Source organism: Cebidichthys violaceus, unplaced genomic scaffold (genome assembly GCF_023349555.1).
Source record: "Cebidichthys violaceus isolate CVI_PGR_0920_01 unplaced genomic scaffold, fCebVio1.0.p SCAF_234, whole genome shotgun sequence".
Lineage (NCBI taxonomy): Eukaryota > Metazoa > Chordata > Actinopteri > Perciformes > Stichaeidae > Cebidichthys > Cebidichthys violaceus.
In genome coordinates, this window is record NW_027176411.1 from 16,029 (window position 1) to 36,653 (window position 20,625).

At 40.3% G+C, this 20,625-nt stretch overlaps 1 protein-coding gene across 1 annotated transcript in view; it reads right to left on the minus strand.

The window, feature by feature from the left end:
* Positions 1–4,871: 4,871 nt before the first annotated feature.
* LOC137878802 (mitochondrial inner membrane protease subunit 2-like) overlaps positions 4,872–20,625 on the minus strand; it is a gene marked incomplete at its 5' end in the record, with an annotated part of 33,727 nt that continues 17,973 nt past the window's right edge. The window contains 3 exons of the mRNA XM_068719230.1: positions 4,872–5,955; positions 10,454–10,556; positions 20,203–20,268. Of these exons, the coding sequence (XP_068575331.1) occupies positions 5,830–5,955; positions 10,454–10,556; positions 20,203–20,268 (295 nt within the window). The remainder of the gene's footprint in view (positions 5,956–10,453; positions 10,557–20,202; positions 20,269–20,625) is intronic.

Consider the following 20,625-nt stretch of genomic DNA (forward strand, 5'->3'; position numbering starts at 1 on the left):
GTATGTTCATCAGAAGTTAGCCAAAGCTTGTTGATATCATATTTAGGGTTCAAGATTTTGGCCAAAGAACTTCAAAAGGATGCGACTCAGCAATAAACTAGACCAAAGTCAACCATCAGGCCAATCATCACAAAAGTTGCCAGAAGAGTATGAAACATACCACGAGAGTTTCATTTAAATAAATCACTCGGAGTGCATCGCAAAATCAGAAACTGGAAACAGGTCATGAATGTTACGTCACAATGACTCAACAACACTTTCAGACAAGAACACCGGTCTCCTGGTTGAAAGTCCTACTCCCCCTCCCGACCACCAGACGTCTTCCTCACTGTTTATACTTCGTCACCAGCGTTACATATTGTTTAATGTGTGTGTCCACCTAATTCACCTTCATTTGCATTGTTTCTTTGGTGCCAACACAACCACCACATACATGCCCCGTTAAGAAGTCGTGGTCATTTCACAGATAGTCATAAAGGTGGATCTTCTTTACAGAAGAATTGTGGAATATCTGTGAAGAAGGCCACTGAGACCGGATTCTACCACTTCAGAAGCAGCACAGAGACCAGAATGACATAAAGTGAAGTCAGGCTGGAGCAGCTCTCACTGATCCGACACCACTTAAACTGTTTGTTTTACTGTCTCACAGACTCACACATGAATCCACCATGTTTACTCTCTCTGGTAGAAGCACTGAACCTGAAGACGAGGCCAGCTGAGGAGAAGAAGAAGTGGTCTAAATGTTTTCAATCATTTCCAGTCAGAGACCTCCTGGAGGAAACACAATTATAAAACTTCAATCGTTAAGAACTGAACAAAAACTTTGTGCGACACGCAACTCGTGATAACGTATTGTTCTAATCTTGCTTGGGTTTTTGGTAATTTAAGGGTCTTCTTAAATCTGCTGTGTCAGCCTGAATAATCGGCTTTAATTAGTAAAGAGTGGAAATCTTCTCTTTATTGTAGCTGATGGTTTGTTAAGTTGCTTTTGTTTTTTAAGCATTTCTTAAGTGCTAAGCAATTATTGTAACCATTAAGAAGGTAATGACATCGCACTGCAATTTAAAACAGCAGCAGCGTCACCCTTCAGAGGAGGGAGAGTTCATCTGATCCGGACCTCTGAACACCCTCACCCTGACACCCAACTAATGAGTCACTGCAGAGAGCTGCTCATCCGAGAACACTGAAGCTCTGTCTGGCTGACGTGGCACCAGGATGAAGTAAATAATGAAGCACACGTTCATTTACTTAAAAAGAAAAGGACATTTTAAAACAGTATTAATGCCTCGTTCAAGCCGTCAGTCGCTGGTACACCTCGGCTGAGGATGACGTTCTGAAGGCTCTGCTTTATTTCGAGGTAAATACAGATACAGTAGATCTGTACATTCATCGCTGACATCACACAGGCTGGGTTGTTTGTTCTCTTTTGTTCCCGTTACTCGTGTCGGGTCGGGTTCGGGTCAGGCAGCCTTTGTTTCAGATGTGATTTATTGAAACATTTCTTCCTCTGACCTTCTGCATTTATGTAAGTCAAGTTTTACAAGCTATGAAATATCCACTGGAGAGCGAGGAGAGAGCAGAACCAGGAGGGTTCAGGTCGGTACACAGTCTGAAAGGTGCGGGATGGTTCTTAGACCTGACTAGAATTAAAATATGTCACCGAGGTCTGCGGACAGAATTCACTTCATGATGCCAATTTTTTTTCCCGGTTTCAAAGCATCTGTCTTTGTTCTTCCGGTTTAACGTTGCAGACAATGAATTATATTTCAGCAGCTACACTGATCACATGGTTCTACAACAACACACCCATCAGTGACTGGAGGGACCACATGTGACCATGAACTGGAATCACATGCGAGGACATTTTGAATTACTTTGTAGTGTCTCCACTATGAAGAACTACAAAAGTACCAAAGTATATCAGTACACCTGCTGGTTGGACTCGGAAATGGTTTCCGTCTCGCCTGAAAAATCTTTAAAACTTAATAACAGCTTTTTATTTTAAGCTTAAAAACTTTTTTGGCAAGTGAAGGACGATAAAGCTGGCGGAGGATGAGTCTAACAAACACAGGACTTGCAGTAGAACGCTGTTCGTGTCCCAAAGCGTACCTGGGTTTCTTTTGGAAGTCACGTTGTTCTCTGTACTTGTGTTACGTTGTTGATGTACGTACTTTACGTAGCTCACCACGATGTCTTTCCTAAATCTAAGCTGCTGCCGTTACCGTCGTTTGGTTCTCTAAACTTAACCTGCGACTCTTCCACTTTAACAACGAGGCATTAAGTGAAACGACAACATTGCCGTTTCACAACATCAACCTTATCAAACTTATAAATGACACGTGAGACGGCTAAAATGTGTTCCGACACGAAGGGAAAAGGTCGGGAAATGTTGCGCTACCTACAGGCCTTCCCATGAGATTGGGTTGTCAAATACGTGTGTTATGCAATTCGGTTGACGTCAACTTCTTTCTAATTTCAAAGCAGCAGGAAAAGGACGATTTATCCACCAACGGTGACGGAGCCGCCATGCAAGGCGGACGTCTATGTTACAGAAACGCCAACCCAATGATGGGCGGTGACCCGCTCCACAGCTGCATCGACCAGTTCTTACAGACTTTATATCACGTAAATATTCGTGGAATTGAGCCGCTGCCCTCTGGACGCATTAATTAAGACAATGTGCTTCTTTTGACGTCAGCAGGTTCTGAGTCGGAGTCGGACAAAGCATCGAGTTTCCTCCCGGGTCGGCCTGAGGCGACCTCGGACCAGTGGAGGTTAATTCACATCGCTCTCCTACACGCATCGGCCGAGCTCTGTTTAATATCTATTACAGGGTGCTGGATCAAACACATTCAGCCGACAGGGCTCCGGGGCTCAGCTATTCACAGGACTGACCCCCGCACGGAGCTGCCATTAGCATAATTGCATTTCAAACTGGTCAAGACTGCGTCTGAGAGGAGCAATCAAATAGTCAAATGAGCCGTGGAGTGTTTAGAGACGGCTCCTGAGATCTCATTAGGGATCCAGAATGGTGCAGGGCAGTAATGGGGGCGAACTGCTGTAAAATGCATGACCATGTGACATTGATACGGGGATAAATCTACGATCGGCTTGATTCATTCTCTCCAATGACACGCGAGCAGCCATCATATGTTGCTTTAGAAGGTATCTTCAGACTAATCGGGGCAGACAAAAGGCTGTCACATTAATATTGATTAAGGGAGATGATGCATCGGTGAAAAAAGGGCCGCATCGGCAATACGAGAATCAGAATGAGGTGGCTTGTCCTTGAGCATGAACGTCATATTGACGTGTGGTTTGAATTTATGATCTCATTATCTGAGAATTCATCGCTCGGACAGAAGTAGAAGAAGATTTAACGCGCAGAACGGATGCAGCGAGACAACAAGTCTCCGTCGGGGACGGGCGATAAATTATGAATAAAACCTAATTCCCTCTTTATCATTAAAGGATTTATGAATCCATGAATGAGTTGGACCTTCATCAGGCTTCTGTTCTCTAGCGTCAGATGGAGAGTTTCAACGATAACGCATCAGATTTAAAATCATAGTCATTTTTGAATTAAGGGATATTTGATTTTAAAAGAATTGTTGCTGGGAAGTTAATTAAGTGAAATTTAGCAAACGGTGACAAAATGTCCTGGTCTGTCGTTAACTAGCGTTAGCACGTCTATGCTACGCTAGCTGCTGAAGGTATACTGAATGTATTTTAATGTATATTGATGATTGTAACAGTGATGTGGTGCTTCACTTTTACACTTTAGCTTCTATCTTTTTGTTTTAGTTAGCTAGCTAGCTAGCATGACAAGCTAACAGCCATGTTGGTGGCGCACTTTGTGAGAGACGTAGTTTTCACAAAACTAAACGATACTACGACAAATTTGTGATGAACTGATGAGACTTTCTTGACGTGAAAAATTATATTTGAAATATAAAAACATCATTTGTGTAATTCGTGCCCCGTTTTAAACACATTTATTGTTCATATGTTTTCTGGAATGAGGTCTTCAGGGTCTGTGAATGTTCACAGTGCTGCTGCTTTAACGCGTCAGAAAGCTAAACGCTGTACTCGTGCATGTGATTGAAAGAAGTTAGGATTTATTCAGAACTATGATGAGTCATTAATGTAGCTGCTGTGGTCGTCCATCATGTTATCATTTCATATTTAATGAGCTCTTTCTCCTGAATGAAGGGAGCCAATGAAGATGCTTGGATTTAAAAACAACAAACAAACAGACAAACAGACAAACATGTCAGCAGGTCTGCTCACTGACTGAAGCTCAGCTCTAACATGCTCACGTCTACACCTCACCACGGCAACGCCGGTATCCTAGCAGCTGCAGCGCTATAGTTGGCACGGTAACGGAGCTCTGCGACACACACACACACACACACACACACACACACACACACACACACACACACACACACACACAGGCACTGATGAATCTTTCTAGCTCTCAACATGTAAAGTAGAAGAGATGTTCAAACGCAATATTTAGATGTTTCAGTCAGAATACTTTCATTAATTCAACAGAGTGTGTGTGTGTGTGTGTGTGTGTGAGTGGGGGTGTGTGTGAGTGGGGGTGTGTGTGTGTGTGAGTGGGGGTGTGTGTGTGTGGTGTGTGTGTGTGTGTGTGTGTGTGTGTGACACAGCTGTTCATCAGCGTCTCTCTAAAGACAAACACTTGATGGAGATCAGGAGTCAGCTGCTGTTTTCATCTTTTGTGATTTTCTCTAATTAAGACGTCTGATAACCTGTTGAGGGCTAAACGCTCGCTTCTCCTCTCAGAGCCTTTAATGACACACACACACACACACACACACAGGTGACAGCATCACAAACTAAAGCTCAGTGAAGAGAGATTTTTATTTTTAGATAATGACATTTGTTTTTGGCTCGTCACACTGACAAATAACTGAATCCTGAAGAGCAAGAGATCACTAACATGAGGGCTGAGGTCTGACAGCAACAGAAATGAAAGGAACATGAATCCATGAAGAGGAACATGAATCCATGAAGAGGAACATGAATCCATGAAGAGGAACATGAATCCGTGAAGAGGAACATGAATCCGTGAAGAGGAACATGAATCCGTGAAGAAGAACATGAATCCGTGAAGAGGAACATGAATCCATGAAGAGGAACATGAATCCGTGAAGAGGAACATGAATCCATGAAGAGGAACATGAATCCATGAAGAGGAACATGAATCCATGAAGAGGAACATGAATCCATGAAGAAGAACGTGAATCCATGAAGAGGAACGTGAATCCATGAAGAGGAACATGAATCCATGAAGAGGAACATGAATCCATGAAGAAGAACATGAATCCATGAAGAGGAACATGAATCCATGAAGAGGAACGTAGTTTTCTAGAAATGTTTTCAGGATCTAAAGGTGCAGCTGGAGCGTGAAGACGTCTCCAGTCTCCGGTTTGTGAAGTTAAAGTTGTTCATGTCACTGGTAACAACTATAAAAAAACAATAAATCAGTTTAGACAACAATAGTTTCAACAGTTTAGATACAATATCTCATGACTCATCGTTTGGCTAACCCAAACAGTTTGGTTTGAAAGTTCTCCAACGAGCTCAGTTCAGCTGAGATGACACGAACAGTTATAGAAAGAAAACGATGATGGTTTCATCCCTCCTCTTCCTCCCTCCTCTTCCTCCTTCATCCCTCCTCTTCCTCCCTCCTCTTCCTCCTTCATCCCTCCTCTTCCTCCCTCCTCTTCCTCCTTCATCCCTCCTCTTCCTCCTCCTCTTCCTCCTTCATCCCTCCTCTTCCTCCCTCCTCTTCCTCCTTCATCCCTCCTCTTCCTCCGTGTCCAGCGGTCCTCTGTTTGCCGGTAGAGACGCTTTGATTCGCTGCCAACGATCCGGAGGCCAGATGATGTGAGAAGCTCGACCGTGAAGCAGCCCCACAGACACCTGGGTAAAAATAAATAAAATAAATAAATGACTGTAATAACTGAGGGTCAGAGCTGCAGGTTCTGAATATGAAAAGAAACACCTTGTGATCCACGTTCTTCATGTAGAGGAGCAGACATTGAATTGGTTAATAATAAGGAGGGTTAGACAGCTTGTCTCTTTATTACAGTATCATTTATCATTCATCTTCCATATTGTTATGTAGTTTGGGCTAAAAATGTTGTCCTCCAGAAACGTTTTGGGATTACAACCCGATCAGAGTCACACATCTACTGTTTATGACATCAATATTTCTCAAATATGTGTTTTTATTTATGAGATACTTTCAGGTGAAGGAATATTCCAGATCATTTAAATCAAATTCACAGGTTCACTCTTACTCAACTCGTCTTCTTCACATCTTCATCCTCCTAAATTACTGACTAGCAGAGGTCAACTTCTGATAAGCTTTAGAGGAACCAAAATATGAATGACTTTTCCCACCGAGCAAAAAATGTTTCAAAAGATGCTTAAAATACAATTTGAATCCTCTTGAACCCTTTGTTTGAGGCCTCTACATACCCATACTAAAAAGAGTGTATCTGTGCAACCACAAGGTCTATTTGAATAATGTTGGTGTTATAATAAAGGGAGCACTTGTGAGATTTCTTCAGATGTGTAAATATCAATATATATATTACTGGTTAAAAGTAAATGAAGATGGCACACAGTGCAAATTGAAAAGTTTCAGGTTCACCTAAAAAATAGAAAAAAGCATTTTCAGGATGATTATTTCTTTGTAATGATGCAGCTGAAGGTTTAAACATCTCCCAGATCATAACACAATATGTGAACAGTCTCTCTGCAAAGTCTGACTTTGATAAAGTGAAGCAGAACAGAATTAGAGAGGTTTTAGTACACAGAGTTCAGGCGAGGTCTACAAAATGGTCATTTTTGCACCATGTGTTCCATTTTAATTTTCTCATGTACCAAACTATATATTTCATTAATAAATATCTATTTATTTAAAAGACAATTTAAGTTATGTAATTGAAGAAAGATTGAGAAAATGTCTGTTGGCAATATTAAACTCTAATAAGTCAACAAAGTGAAACAAGAATATTAAACCTGTCTTCATCCAACGTTCACATTGCAAATTAGCACATATTTAATAAGTTAAATTTAATTTAATAATTCCTTATTACATACATTTACTAAAAATATTTGTCTTAACGTAAATAATCAACTGGAGAAGTTTTCATGGTGATGATTTATTACACTTTTTACTCAACAAACTAACAAGTGGTCAGATTTTCTTATATTTTTTCTGGTTTGGATCCAAATATCAGAATATTGACGCATCTCTTCTATCAGTTAAAAATATCACAGATTGAGTTTTGTTTTTTTCGTACAACTTGTAAAATGAGTAAAGTGTTTTAAAGTAATGAGCCCATCTGCTCTGCATGATATCTAAACATGTGATGAAGAGCAGAGGAGAGCTTCTTCTGAGGATTTAAGACGCTTTGATTCACATTCAGAGTCTCACCGACATCAACAGAGATGATTAGAACTGTGGAGCTGACAGCTGAAGATCACACACACACACACACACACACACACACACACACACACAGCATATCAAACACTTCTAATGACTCCTGTTATCTCCAAAAATAAAGCCGGCGTCTCTATTTAGGAAACCATCTTCAGACCGGCTGCAGACGGACGAGGAGGCGTTTGATTCGACCTCCCGGGGCGTCCCGACGGCTGAGGGTGGAGACGAGAGCTCAGCGAACCTCACGAACTCTCGACAGCTGCAGGTCAAGAGGCGGTTTAATAACGTGAAGAAATGAAGAAGACGATTAATATTCATCTGCTGGGAGGTGAGGAGCAGGTCAGCAGACAGATATTATTATTATTATATTTCATTATGAACGTTTCATATAAACTGATGACGGACGTCTGGGTCAGCACACTTTCTGATTTATCTTATTCTTTAAAACATCTTAATGTAAGAAACATGATACGAGTTGGTTATTGGTTCCTTATGTTTACCGGTTCTACAGTTCACTGGTTACCTTTCCTGTTCCCTGCTTCCTTCTTTGTTGCTATTGTTCCTTCTTTGGCTCCTTGGTTCATTCTTGGACTCTTTCTTTGGTTTTCCAGTTTCTCTCTTAATTCATCAAATATCATTTGTTATTTCTTCTGTTTGGTTCTTTTCCTGATCATTTTGTTCCCAACTTGTTCCCTATTTGCTTGTCATCACTTTTCTTTGATTTCTTCTTGATCATCTTCTGAGTTTGGTTAAAATAGGAAACAGTATCTGCTCCTTAAATGTAAACACTGTCTTTATTACGTTAATCTTCCAACATATCATCACAACTACTTGGTTATGTTTATGCAACTACAGTACGTAGAAAAGATCGTTGTTTACTAAACTATATATATTTATACTCAGCAGTTTCTCTGAACATCTAATACTGAAGCAGAAGGGTTTACACTGCAGTGGTTACTCGTCTTGTTCTTTGGTTCCTTCAGTGGTTGATTCTCAGACTTTTTAGTTCCCTGTTTCTTTCTTTGGTTCTATTGTTTGACATTTTGTTGGATCCTTCCTTGGTTTATTCTCTGGCAGTTCGTTGGTTCTCTCTTGATCGGTTGGTTCCTTCTTTAGTGGTTACTCGTCTCCTTCTTTAGATCCCTCAATGGTTTATCCTTTTGCTCTTTAGTTCCCTGGATCTTTCCTTCGTTCTTTCTTTGGTTTCATTTTTTCCTCCTCTTCCTTCCATTCTTTGGCTCCTTGGTCCATTCTTCCTTTTCATTTGGTCTTGGGCTCCTTCAATTCCTTAGTTTCCTCATTTTCACATATCTCAGCTCTTGCTTTGGTTCCTTCTTTTGTTCTTTTGGTTCATTGGTTAACTGGTTTCTCTTGAGCTTCACTGGTTCTTTGGTTCATCCTTTAGTTCCTAGTTTTTCTCTTCAGCACTTTCACTGGTTCATTGGTTCCTTCCTTCCTGTGTTAACGTGCACACATCAGAGTATTGAGCTCTGAGAAGCAGAAACCTCAGAATCACTGGTATCGATCAACCCCCCCCATCAGCCAGCACAGATGTATTATGGTCATTTAGCGCTTTGGGCTCAGTAAGAATCATATTTATTGCACCTTTACACTCTTTAATAGGCCATAAACTTCACACAGCGTGAGATCGACCGACATGAGATCTTATCTGTTTATTGCATTCAGAGTTTTCCTCCATTTCACATATTTTCATAAAGTTTAGGAGTTTTTGTTTTAACCTCTCAACAATACAAACTTTGAGGAAAGACAAAGTCCCCAGAGTTCCCCTCCATGCTGTATGTAGAGATGGTGGGTGTTTGTTTTGGGCTATTTGTGATCGAGCCACAGAGCATCATCTGTGACAGCCGATGAGGTTCTTGTGTGGTGGGTGGCAGCAAACACTGCAGGCCACATTCAAGAGAGAAGGCATTATTGGAATGAGACCTGCTCCTCGCGGGGTGGATCCACGCTGAACACTCCCCACCGACTTAACCTTTCTTTTGGTCCTGCTCGTCCCGGTGTCGCTGTTTGCTGGTGACATCAAACTGTGTCGATAGTTCTGCTCCGTCTTTAAAGTGTTCAGATCTTTAGATCCTTGGTCCAGGCCTCCACGTGTTTGAGATATTTGTAACCTGAAGGCGAACCTTGTTAGATGAGCCGTTAGTAGAGTTAAGTAGTTGATGCTTTATTATCTTTACAAACCGTGCTACGTTAAGCTGAATAAGCAATAATGTGAACCCAACATTCAGTCCGATCGTATGTTATCTCAGTTATTTTTACTCTTTACTTATTCATTATACATTTACTTTATAAACCACAACAACAATCTATAAACACTTTTTTACTTGGTGGTAAACTCAGACTGCAGTATTACTGTTTGTAAGTCATTGTATGAACCGTCTCAGGAGGAAGCTGTGCAGCCGGAGATCTTCTCTCCGTCCAGCTTCACAGAACTACAACCCGAGAGAGTCGAACTACAAACGGCTCGCGGAGAGGAGACGGAAACCTCCGGATCGGTTATCGAACTCGTCTTCTACACCGACTTCAGCTGAAACACTGAGAGGCAACACACACACACCAAACATCACCTGTCACCTGTTTCCTTCAGAGTCCAGTTTGCACCAGATCGGACAGATGAAACCCTGACCACACATTATCTATCTGTGTGTTCATGTTGTTTTCCATCAGAGTTTAGGTTTGATGCCTTGCTCATAGTGACGGTAGTTATAGTGCTTTTCTTCCCGATCAAACTATAAAATAAGCTTCATCCATTTTTTATGTTTTGGACAAAATTATACAAAAACTTTAAATGTAGAAGTTAAATATTTCAGATTTTGGACAACGAGATGTCTTTAGAGTTACGCTGTGTTGTTGGGCGATAAACGGTCCGTTGTATTCGTTAAACGATATACTTTGAGTGTACAGTCTGCTTGGTGGTGCAACAGCAGCGGGTTCAGTTCTCACCGGTCCGAAGCTGTTGCTGTCCAGACTGTGTCCGTGATGATCCCCCTCGATCCAGAAGTGACCGTCGGGAACTCGAACGTACCGGTTCTTGTAGCCCAGAGTTCTGTAGAGACGAGAAAACAAACAAATATATGAATATATAAAAGTGAAGCCACAGCAGAAGTTCCTTAAAGCTGCATTCTCTCTAGTGTCCACCAGGGGGCGACTCCTCTGGTTGTATAGAAGTCTAGTCTAAAATGACTCTACTTCTCTCTTGATTTATTCCCTCAGTAAACATTGTAAACATGAGTTTATGGTCTCAATCTCTAGTTTACAGTCTTCTTCAATACAGCATGATGTTCATTTAGTACATTATGGAACATTTAGAGTCACACAGACCATGAAGCAGGGTGCGAAAACGTGACTTATACAAACTGCAGTTATGGTAAAATCCCGAAAGACCTACTGAGTCTGCTGGTAAAATCACACTTAAACATTTATGTTGAAGGCAAAATCAGACTCATGGAGTATGCAGTAGCTACGTTAGCATACGTTAGCATGCTGTGTGATCACTTGTGGCCTCTATAAACGAGCACACCCAAAATATTACGCAGTCTGGTGCAGCAGTATGCAAGATTGGCCGTGGACAGACACAGATATGCACACTCACTCATTAGCATACGCTTAATGTCCACAACGTTAAACCAGCACTATGAATAAAAAGAAATAAAAGAGAGGTGATGCATTGTGGGTAGGGAATGCATCTTTTTTTTACAAACAGGTGAAACCGAAGCTTCACTGCTTCACTACCTTTGATAAAAGAAAAGAAATTTAAGATTCAGTGAGAAAGAATTGCGTAGAAGGTCCTCGGATCAAATCTCCGGGACAATTACATCTTTCATTTCATTATCGTTAATCACCCCCCCCCCCCCCGCCAGAGGCGTCACATCGCGCCGCCGCCTTATCGCTCAAACAGAGATCCGATCCGAGGACACATTCAGACTAATGAGGGTGGAGGAGGTGGTGGTGGTGGTGGTGGTGGTGGGGGGGGGGGCTGCTTCAATCAGGTCGTCATGTTTATGAGAAGAAGGTCCAACGCCCTTCATCATCGCTCTGCACCGTTATGGGCCTGTTCCAGCTCTGATTTATCATTTAAGCAGGGGAACATTGTGAGTTATGGCCTCGCTGACTTTTTAAATGGAAATTTCGTCTGCGATTCCTAACGTGTGTGTGTGTGTGTGTGTGTGTGTGTGTGTGTTTGTCGTTCTGACTGAAGAAGACCTTGGATACATAAATATTGATTTAGCCACAGCAGCTGAATTTACTGACTCACCAAAATAAAAACAAGCTGGGACCTTTACGCAGGAATAATACAAAATAAATAAATAATAAAGAAAGGTTACAGAACTATATGACACCGATTCTCTGCTATGTTTAAGAAGGAACGGCTGTGAAGTCTCTACAGAACCAACCGACGATCGACTTCGCTGTATTCAGACCCTTTGTTAGTCGAGGAGGAGAATCCTCCCGGGTACAGTTAAATAAATCAATCTGTGGTTCTTAAATTCATCTCAGAAACATTCGGTTTCTCCGTTAACTCGCCTGATTTATTATAATTATGGATCGAACCACTTTCTCCGTCTTCACTGGAATTATGTCGGAGCAGAATCTGCGTCTGGATTCTTCTTGTTTTGATCTCAGTGCTGCTTCACAGCGTTTAAACCTGAACTGAACGACCTCAGAGATGCTTCAGAGCAGCAACACAAGGAAAGAAGAAGATCACTTCACACTCACTTAAACGAACAAAAGGCCGATGATCCATCCACTTTGATCTGTGACCTGTTTGTACTCACATCTTTTTACTTCATGTATATATGTATATACATATGTATATATGTATATATACATATATATGTATATGTATATATATATATATATATATTAGTGCTGGGCAAGTTAACGCGTTATTATCGCGTTAACGCATTCATTAATTAACGCTACGTTACGGTGCATTATATTGATGAACAGTGCGAGCTGCGTTCACATGCTCTGACTGTATGAAGACAGAAGACACACATTTTGAAACAATGTTGAAACAACCTAACGTGACTTTGAATGACAGAATCTGTTAGCTAATGAGAAAATAAAAACTACCCGAGTGTCAAATTTCTCAAATCCGATTTGCTGAGACGTATAACCCCGCCCCTTCCTCTAGCAGGTACACGAGGCACACGACGGCAGCGCCAGCTTTGAATCCAGACAGAGACGGATATGAGCTGCGCTGTTAGACAGTAAACATGAACGGATTCATTTTTTTTTTTTTGCTGCAGAACATCTCAAAGTAAGGAGCTGGGTTATGATGTGGTTTATGATTATGAGGCTTTGTTTAGGAAGTAAAACTGCGAGGCTGTGTCGTAGCGGAATGTGAACAACATGGCTGCCGTCTGGTCGCTAGCGATCTCCTGAGCTAACGGCTGTTAGTATTGAATGAGTTTTTCAAAACGTTTTTGTCATAAATGTGTGGAGTGGGTCTGCCTAGGGGGCGCTGTGTGGATCGTGGTTCTTGGTTTTAGACGTAGCTTTGTCACATGTTGTGTTTGGAGTTTGTACAAACAGCTGAGATGACTTTGTAGCGCAGGAGCTGCAGTTTGAGCAGCTATGCGACATCATTATACTCCTTACTGATGAGTGCACGTTATGAGTGGATGAATTTTTGGATGCATGCTCCGCCCCCGCCGGTGGGGGCGCTCAGGCCGGACTGGTTTTAACACATGAAGCATTGACTTCACTTCTCGTCCTCCACGGACGCTTCAAAGAGCTTCCAGATGCTACAAGTGGCCTCATCAAGAAGTGCGTTTCTACTGAATCTGGACACACACACACACACACACACACACACACACACACACACACACACACACACACACACACACACACACATCTTCTTTCATCAGTGTTAACAGCAGCTGATGAATGTTTCAGAGGTAGAAAGGTGTTTAATGAGGCAGAGGTGGACAGCTGCTGACGGCTCCACACACTGGATTAAGACGCTCTGACCTGCTCTGACCCGTGTGTGTGTGTGTGTGTGTGTGTGTGTGTGTGTGTGTGTGTGTGTGCATGTGACTGACGTGCTTCCGAAGGCCGATGCTGATCATCATATCTTTTGGATTGAAGCTGTCAATCCCGTCACTCTTTATTATCTCTGAATTTGTCCATTTTCATGCAGAGAGTTTGAGTTTTTCTTCTAGATTTTCCTCCCGACAGGTTGACGACGTGTCTGAACGATCCTCTGACATCAGCTGACGTCCACAACACACATATATACATATACACATATATATATATATATATGTATATATATATATATATATATATATATATATATATATACAGTATATATTTACTGGTGAGTGGATTTCATCATGCATGAAGTCCAGGGTTGATGTAAAGTACCAACACTAATGGGTCGAGGGTTCAGTTCAGTCTGGAATCACTTTTATGAAAAATATATGAAGGATTGCCGGCCGACTGAATACTAAAATGATTTATTTCACAGTTATTTTAAATAATCAATTAATCATTTATCACATTCGTTTCTTCCTTTTCTCTGTTTTTCATCACAGTAAATTGAACATTTTTGGACCGTTTTGAGACAAAATGAGGCATTTGAAGGCATCACTTTGTGCATTTTATTCACATCGTTTTGCAACAGCCTAATCAATAATATAAAGAATATGGATCTACGAGTTACGGTGCATTACTTTTTGTAGGTTTAGTTCTGAATGCTGGATGAGAACAGCCTCATTTAGTTCAGTCTTGTTTTTGTTGAATGCACTGAAGTTGTATTGAACATAGTTTTTTGGAGGAGAAAGGGCTGCAATGGCGTCTTTGTCTTTTGTTTTGTTTTTCCTGCTGAATGTCTTGTGGCGATGCAACGAGTAGATTTTGAGATATTTCACAGGATGAGTGTAAACGTTGACCTCCTGGAGGGGTTAAACAAAAAACTCATCCAGATACATCGTTTGGACAAAGAATATCTGCACCAGCCTCGACCAAAATAAGCAGAATACAGACTTCGTTGATATGTGCGACCATTTGCGGATGACGCTGTGTTGTATCACTGAATGACAGCGTGTGAACTTTGGGTTGCCAGGTTTTATTTGTCAGGATTTTGATGAAGTACATTTAAAAAATAAACCTTCCTTCACTGTACTGTGAGTGAAGTTGAGATCTTGACTTTCCTCCAGTTTGTGTGTTGTTGTGTGTTGTTGTGTCCGTCACTTGAGTGACTTTTCCTGCTAGAAGGAGACTCGTGTAACGGCTCAACGGACAAATAAACTTTATTTACGAGTTTCCATTAGTTCATTGAACATTCTGCTGCTCAGTGACACGACGTCGTGAGATTTACGTTTGGAGATGAATCTGTAAAACAATCCTCTCTCTCTCTCTCTCTCTTTCTCTCTCTCTCTCTCCCTCCCTCCCTCTCATTCTGTCTGTCTCTCTCCCTCTCTCTCTGTCTCTCTCTCTCTCTGTCTCTGTCTCTCTTTGTCTCTCTCTCTCGTTCTCACTCTCTCTCTTTCTGTCTCTCTCTCTCTCTTTGTCTTTGTCTCTGTCTCTCTCGCTCTCTTGTTTTGTCTCTCTCTCTCTCTCTCATTCTGTCTCTCTCTCTCTCGTTCTCACTCTCTCTCTCTTTCTGTCTCTCTCTCTCTCTCTCTTTGTCTCTGTCTCTCTCTCTCTCTCTCTCTTGTTCTGTCTCTCTCTCTCACTCTCTATCTCTGTCTCTCTCGCTCTCTCTTTGTCTCTCTCTGTCTCTCTCTGTGTCTCTCTCTGTCTCTCTCTCTCGCTCTCTCTCTGTCTCTCTCTCTCTCTCTCTCTCTCTCTGAAATTAAAAGCGGAGCTGTGATTTATGGCGGCCGGCGTTGTCAGCTCCGCCTCCGCCAGACAGCCCATCACGGGCCTGTTAATTATGAACCCCCCCCACAGAGCCGGTGACCTGTGGACACCAGACGCTGCCGGGATGAATCGCACGATGACGGCGTGTTTTCATGAAACTGTGAACAGTTACTTCCTCTCTCAGCATCCTCCATGAGGTCTCATGTTCTGATCTGATGCTTCATATTGTACCTGAAGCGTAGTTTATAACTTATTTATGACATATTGTATATGATATCTTTTTAAAAAGTTCTGTGAAAAACAACAGAAATGTGTTCGGCCAAAAGTTAGTGACCTGTAACTAATGATCACATAATCTAAATTATATATATTTAAATTATATATATTTATATAAATATATATATATTATATACAAATATATATATATATATATATTTATATAAATATATATATATTTATATAAAAATATATATATATATATATTTATATAAATATATATAAAGCTCCTGCATTTAATAACAAACAATGACTGATTGGACAGAGAGACAGACTGGAGACACGTTGGTCTTTGTATCAATAATAAAAAATAAAATAACCACCTGTCCAACAATCAGATGGTGAGTTTGAGGCTCGCTCATGTCCTCCTGCTGAGTCTCATTATCTGAACTGTGGAGCTCATTTCCTCCAGAAAACAGTGTAACAGGGCTGACACACACACACACACACACACACACACACACACACACACACACACACACACCCACGGAATAAAAATAGCTATCTGCTCCCTGACCTTAATGTGCTCTTAATGCTTGTTCAAATGTAATTTTCAAGCCAACATTAAGCTCTGAAGAGTTGAAAATGCTCCAGTGAAGTCGGCTTCACAGCACTGATCTCACACGGGGGAAATCACAAAAGAACATTCATTTTTAGAAACACTTTCAGAGCTGGAAACCTTTATAAAAACCAAGTCTGGAATCAGATGTTACGATAAAGACGTCTGAGTCAGTCAGTATGTGACGAGAACATGTCGGTGTTTCATGAATTCATTTTGCACTTAACAGTTACTACGTTTACATTGAATTCATCAGAATATTGTAAATTGGATTTTCGGGTCATTCAGAATGAGGATGATTAAGACTTGTGAATTATGTTGATATTATTTTTTGGGCATGTAAACAGCCAAAGTATCCTCACACAACGGTTCTTATGATATCTTATGAAATTATAATCATTTTTTGTACGTTTTCCTACAAAAGTCCAGCAATTTTTGTTTGTTACACGAATACGGTCTTTTCAAAATAAACTTCCTCATTACACAAATACGGTCTTTTCAAAATAAACTTCCTCGTTAGACGAATACGGTCTTTTCAAAATAAACTTCCTCGTTACACGAATACGGTCTTTTCAAAATAAACTTCCTCGTTACACGAATACGGTCTTTTCAAAATAAACTTCCTCGTTACACAAATACGGTCTTTTCAAAATAAACTTCCTCGTTACACAAATACGGTCTTTTCAAAATAAACTTCCTCGTTACACGAATACGGTCTTTTCAAAATAAACTTCCTCGTTACACAAATACGTTTTTTTCAAAATAAACTTCCGTCTTCACAGGAAACTCAGTTCGGTTTCGGAAACAAAAATATTTAGTTAGGGTAAGGAACAGATCGTGGTTTGCGTTAACATAACTACAGAATTGTTGTTTCTGAAATACACAAGTTACGTGACTAAAGCTTCAACGTTGACTTCACATTTCACGCGGTGAACAAACAGCGGTCAAATTAACTACGTGGATAAGTTCCGAAAACATTTTAGTGGAATATCTATGGATGAGACCAGCCTGATGCAGCAGAGTCTGAATAAGCGTCTCAAAAAACAACAAGCCAACAATTCTACAAGGCTGAGGTCTGCATCCCAAAAGAGAAGGAGAAACACGTCTACTGTTAAACATCAACAACAACAACAACAACAGATCTCCTTTAGATATGGGCAAACATCACGGGTCAAACAAGTCCTCCACCACTGGATTACTGAGAAACATATGCTGCCTGTAAACACTTTGAACTACTTGAGCTGCAATAATTACTAGAGAATGTTTAGTTGATAAGGTAAAAACAATCCCCCCCCCCGCCGGCTCAGAAGGAATATTGTCTTTTTTTGGAATGAGGGCAAAAACCTGAATGTTTTTGAGCACGTAAACGTCGTCAGTGTTTCCCATTTTCAGAGCGGCTGAAGCGTTTCAGGCCACCCGGCATCACCTCTGATTAGTTTTCTGTGAGATTCCTTTCTTGTAATTCCGTCTGTGTTTTTCGGGTCTAGCTGCATTCAAAGTTGTTTCTGATTTGGAGCTAAAAATAAATAAAAAAAGACTTCTACAGAGCTCTCAGACGTTTTCTGACATGTTGGTTTCATGGTGCGCTGCACCAAAAAATCCTTTTCTGTAATTTGTTCACCCGCCTGACAAACACGACCGTCGGCCAACTTTAAAATCTGCTTTTGTCATCAGCGGGAGTCTGTTGGTTCAGCCGTGCAGAGGAAACCGGCGTTATTAACGGGACAACGTCTCGCTTCTTGTACACGACAAACTGCTGAAAGTCACCTCAAAAAACTAGAAACGAAAAGAGAAGAACGGCTGACGGCATTGAACTGTGTGTGGCAATAAACGTTTAATTCTTAAGAATATTCAGACATTAGAGTTGGAAGGTGAATTAATTCTGGCAGTGTTTTGATTAAAATATCGGTGACATTAATGTGAACAAACACGTATGTAAACACAACGGACAATATCGAGGCCAAATATCGTACGATAAGACGATAACTTAATAATGATTTAGGTCATGTCTATATGTCACATGACAAGTCAATAACGTAAAAATGATCGAGGTCTTGTCTATATATATCGTACAATAAGTCGATAACGTAAAAATGATCGAGGTCTTGTCTATATATATCGTACAATAAGTCGATAACGTAAAAATGATCGAGGTCTTGTCTATATATATCGTACAATAAGTCGATAATGTAAAAATGGTCGAGGTCTTGTCTATATATCGTACAATAAGTCGATAATGTAAAAATTATCGAGGTCTTGTCTATATATATCGTACAATAAGTCGATAATGTAAAAATGGTCGAGGTCTTGTCTATATATCGTACAATAAGTCGATAATGTAAAAACGATCGAGGTCTTGTCTATATATATCGTACAATAAGTCGATAACGTAAAAATGATCGAGCTCTTGTCTATATATATATCGTACAATAAGTCGATAACGTAAAAATGGTCGAGGTCTTGTCTATATATCGTACAATAAGTCGATAACGTAAAAATGATCGAGGTCTTGTCTATATATATCGTACAATAAGTCGATAATGTAAAAATGGTCGAGGTCTTGTCTATATATATCGTACAATAAGTCGATAATGTAAAAATGGTCGAGGTCTTGTCTATATATATCGTACAATAAGTCGATAATGTAAAAATGATCGAGGTCTTGTCTATATATATCGTACAATAAGTCGATAATGTAAAAATGGTCGAGGTCTTGTCTATATATCGTACAATAAGTCGATAATGTAAAAATGATCGAGGTCTTGTCTATATATATCGTACAATAAGTCGATAATGTAAAAATGGTCGAGGTCTTGTCTATATATCGTACAATAAGTCGATAATGTAAAAATGATCGAGGTCTTGTCTATATATATCGTACAATAAGTCGATAATGTAAAAATGGTCGAGGTCTTGTCTATATATCGTACAATAAGTCGATAATGTAAAAATGATCGAGGTCTTGTCTATATATATCGTACAATAAGTCGATAACTCGATAACGTAAAAATGATCGAGCTCTTGTCTATATATATATCGTACAATAAGTCGATAACGTAAAAATGGTCGAGGTCTTGTCTATATATCGTACAATAAGTCGATAACGTAAAAATGGTCGAGGTCCCGCCATTTGCGCTAGACGTGCCGGAGATGTTTATTAATGTCCGCCGTCGACCATGGCAAAGATAACTCTATATCTGCTTAGAACCTGACCGTCTTGTCTGGTTCCTCACCTGGTCCTGAGGAGCTCCGTGTATCTCATCGAGGAGTCTTCACTGTGTCTAGCTGCTTCACTACAGCTGTATGAACACTAAATACACACATTTAGCTGTGATTTAACGGCAGTAAACGGACATAAAGTGACGGTGAAATAACTACGTAACGATTTGTAAAAAGTCAGACTTGATGTTTTCTTAGTTTTCTCCTCAATAACTTTTAAAATACTTTTGTGAATGGAGCCAGGATCGATCGGTGCTATGCTAAGCTAACATTGTAGCAGCTCCATCAACACAATAACTTCAACTGGACGTAAATACGGCAGAGTCTTCTTCATCGTTTCTGCCGTCTGGTTTACACACACATATATATATATTTATATATGTATTTATATATATATATATATATATATTTATATATATTTATACACAGTTTGGTCTCTGGTACGAGCTGTCGCAGAGCTCCGGGTGAACACTGACGTCTCCTCCTCTTCTGACCCTCAGGTGAGTTAATCTGATCCTCTGGACTGAAGACTGGAACCATTAGACGACTAACAGCTGTTATTGTTATTGTTATTGTCTTTATTAATAACATCAACATCAGGAAGCTTTCAGTTTATTACAACATGAAGGTGATGTTAAAGAGATCTGCTCCTCTCATCAGACTGAGTGAGTCATTCTGCTGCTGCTGCAGGAGGAGAGAGGAGGAGATGAAGGAGGAGGAGAGAGGAGGAGGAGGAGAAGAAGAGAGGAGGGAAGAGGAGAGAAGAGTGAGTGGGAGGAAGAGGAGGGAGGAGGAGAAAGGAGGAGGAGGAGGAGCTTCCTACCTGATGAAGTCTCCCTCCAGGCCGATGACCCTCTTGATGATCTTCTGCTGAGGGTTCTTGGGGGACCTGAGGAACCATATGAAACACATCATATACATATGTTTGGGTTCTGTTTATTGCCTCATATATAAATACATGAATATATGTATATTTATATTTATATATATATGTATATAATCTAATCAACATGTGTTTGTTTTGCTGTTACTGTATTTTGTAATTAAATAACAACAACAATATTAATAATAATAATAATAATAATAATAACATTAAAAATAATCGTCTTTATTCCTTTAGAACTTGTTGAAACAAAGTTATAAAGTGATTCACACAGCAAGAACATATAAAACAATATAATACACTTAAATATGAACATCGTCTTCCTCTTCTTCCTCTTCAACCCCCCCCCCCCCCCCGTTGCCG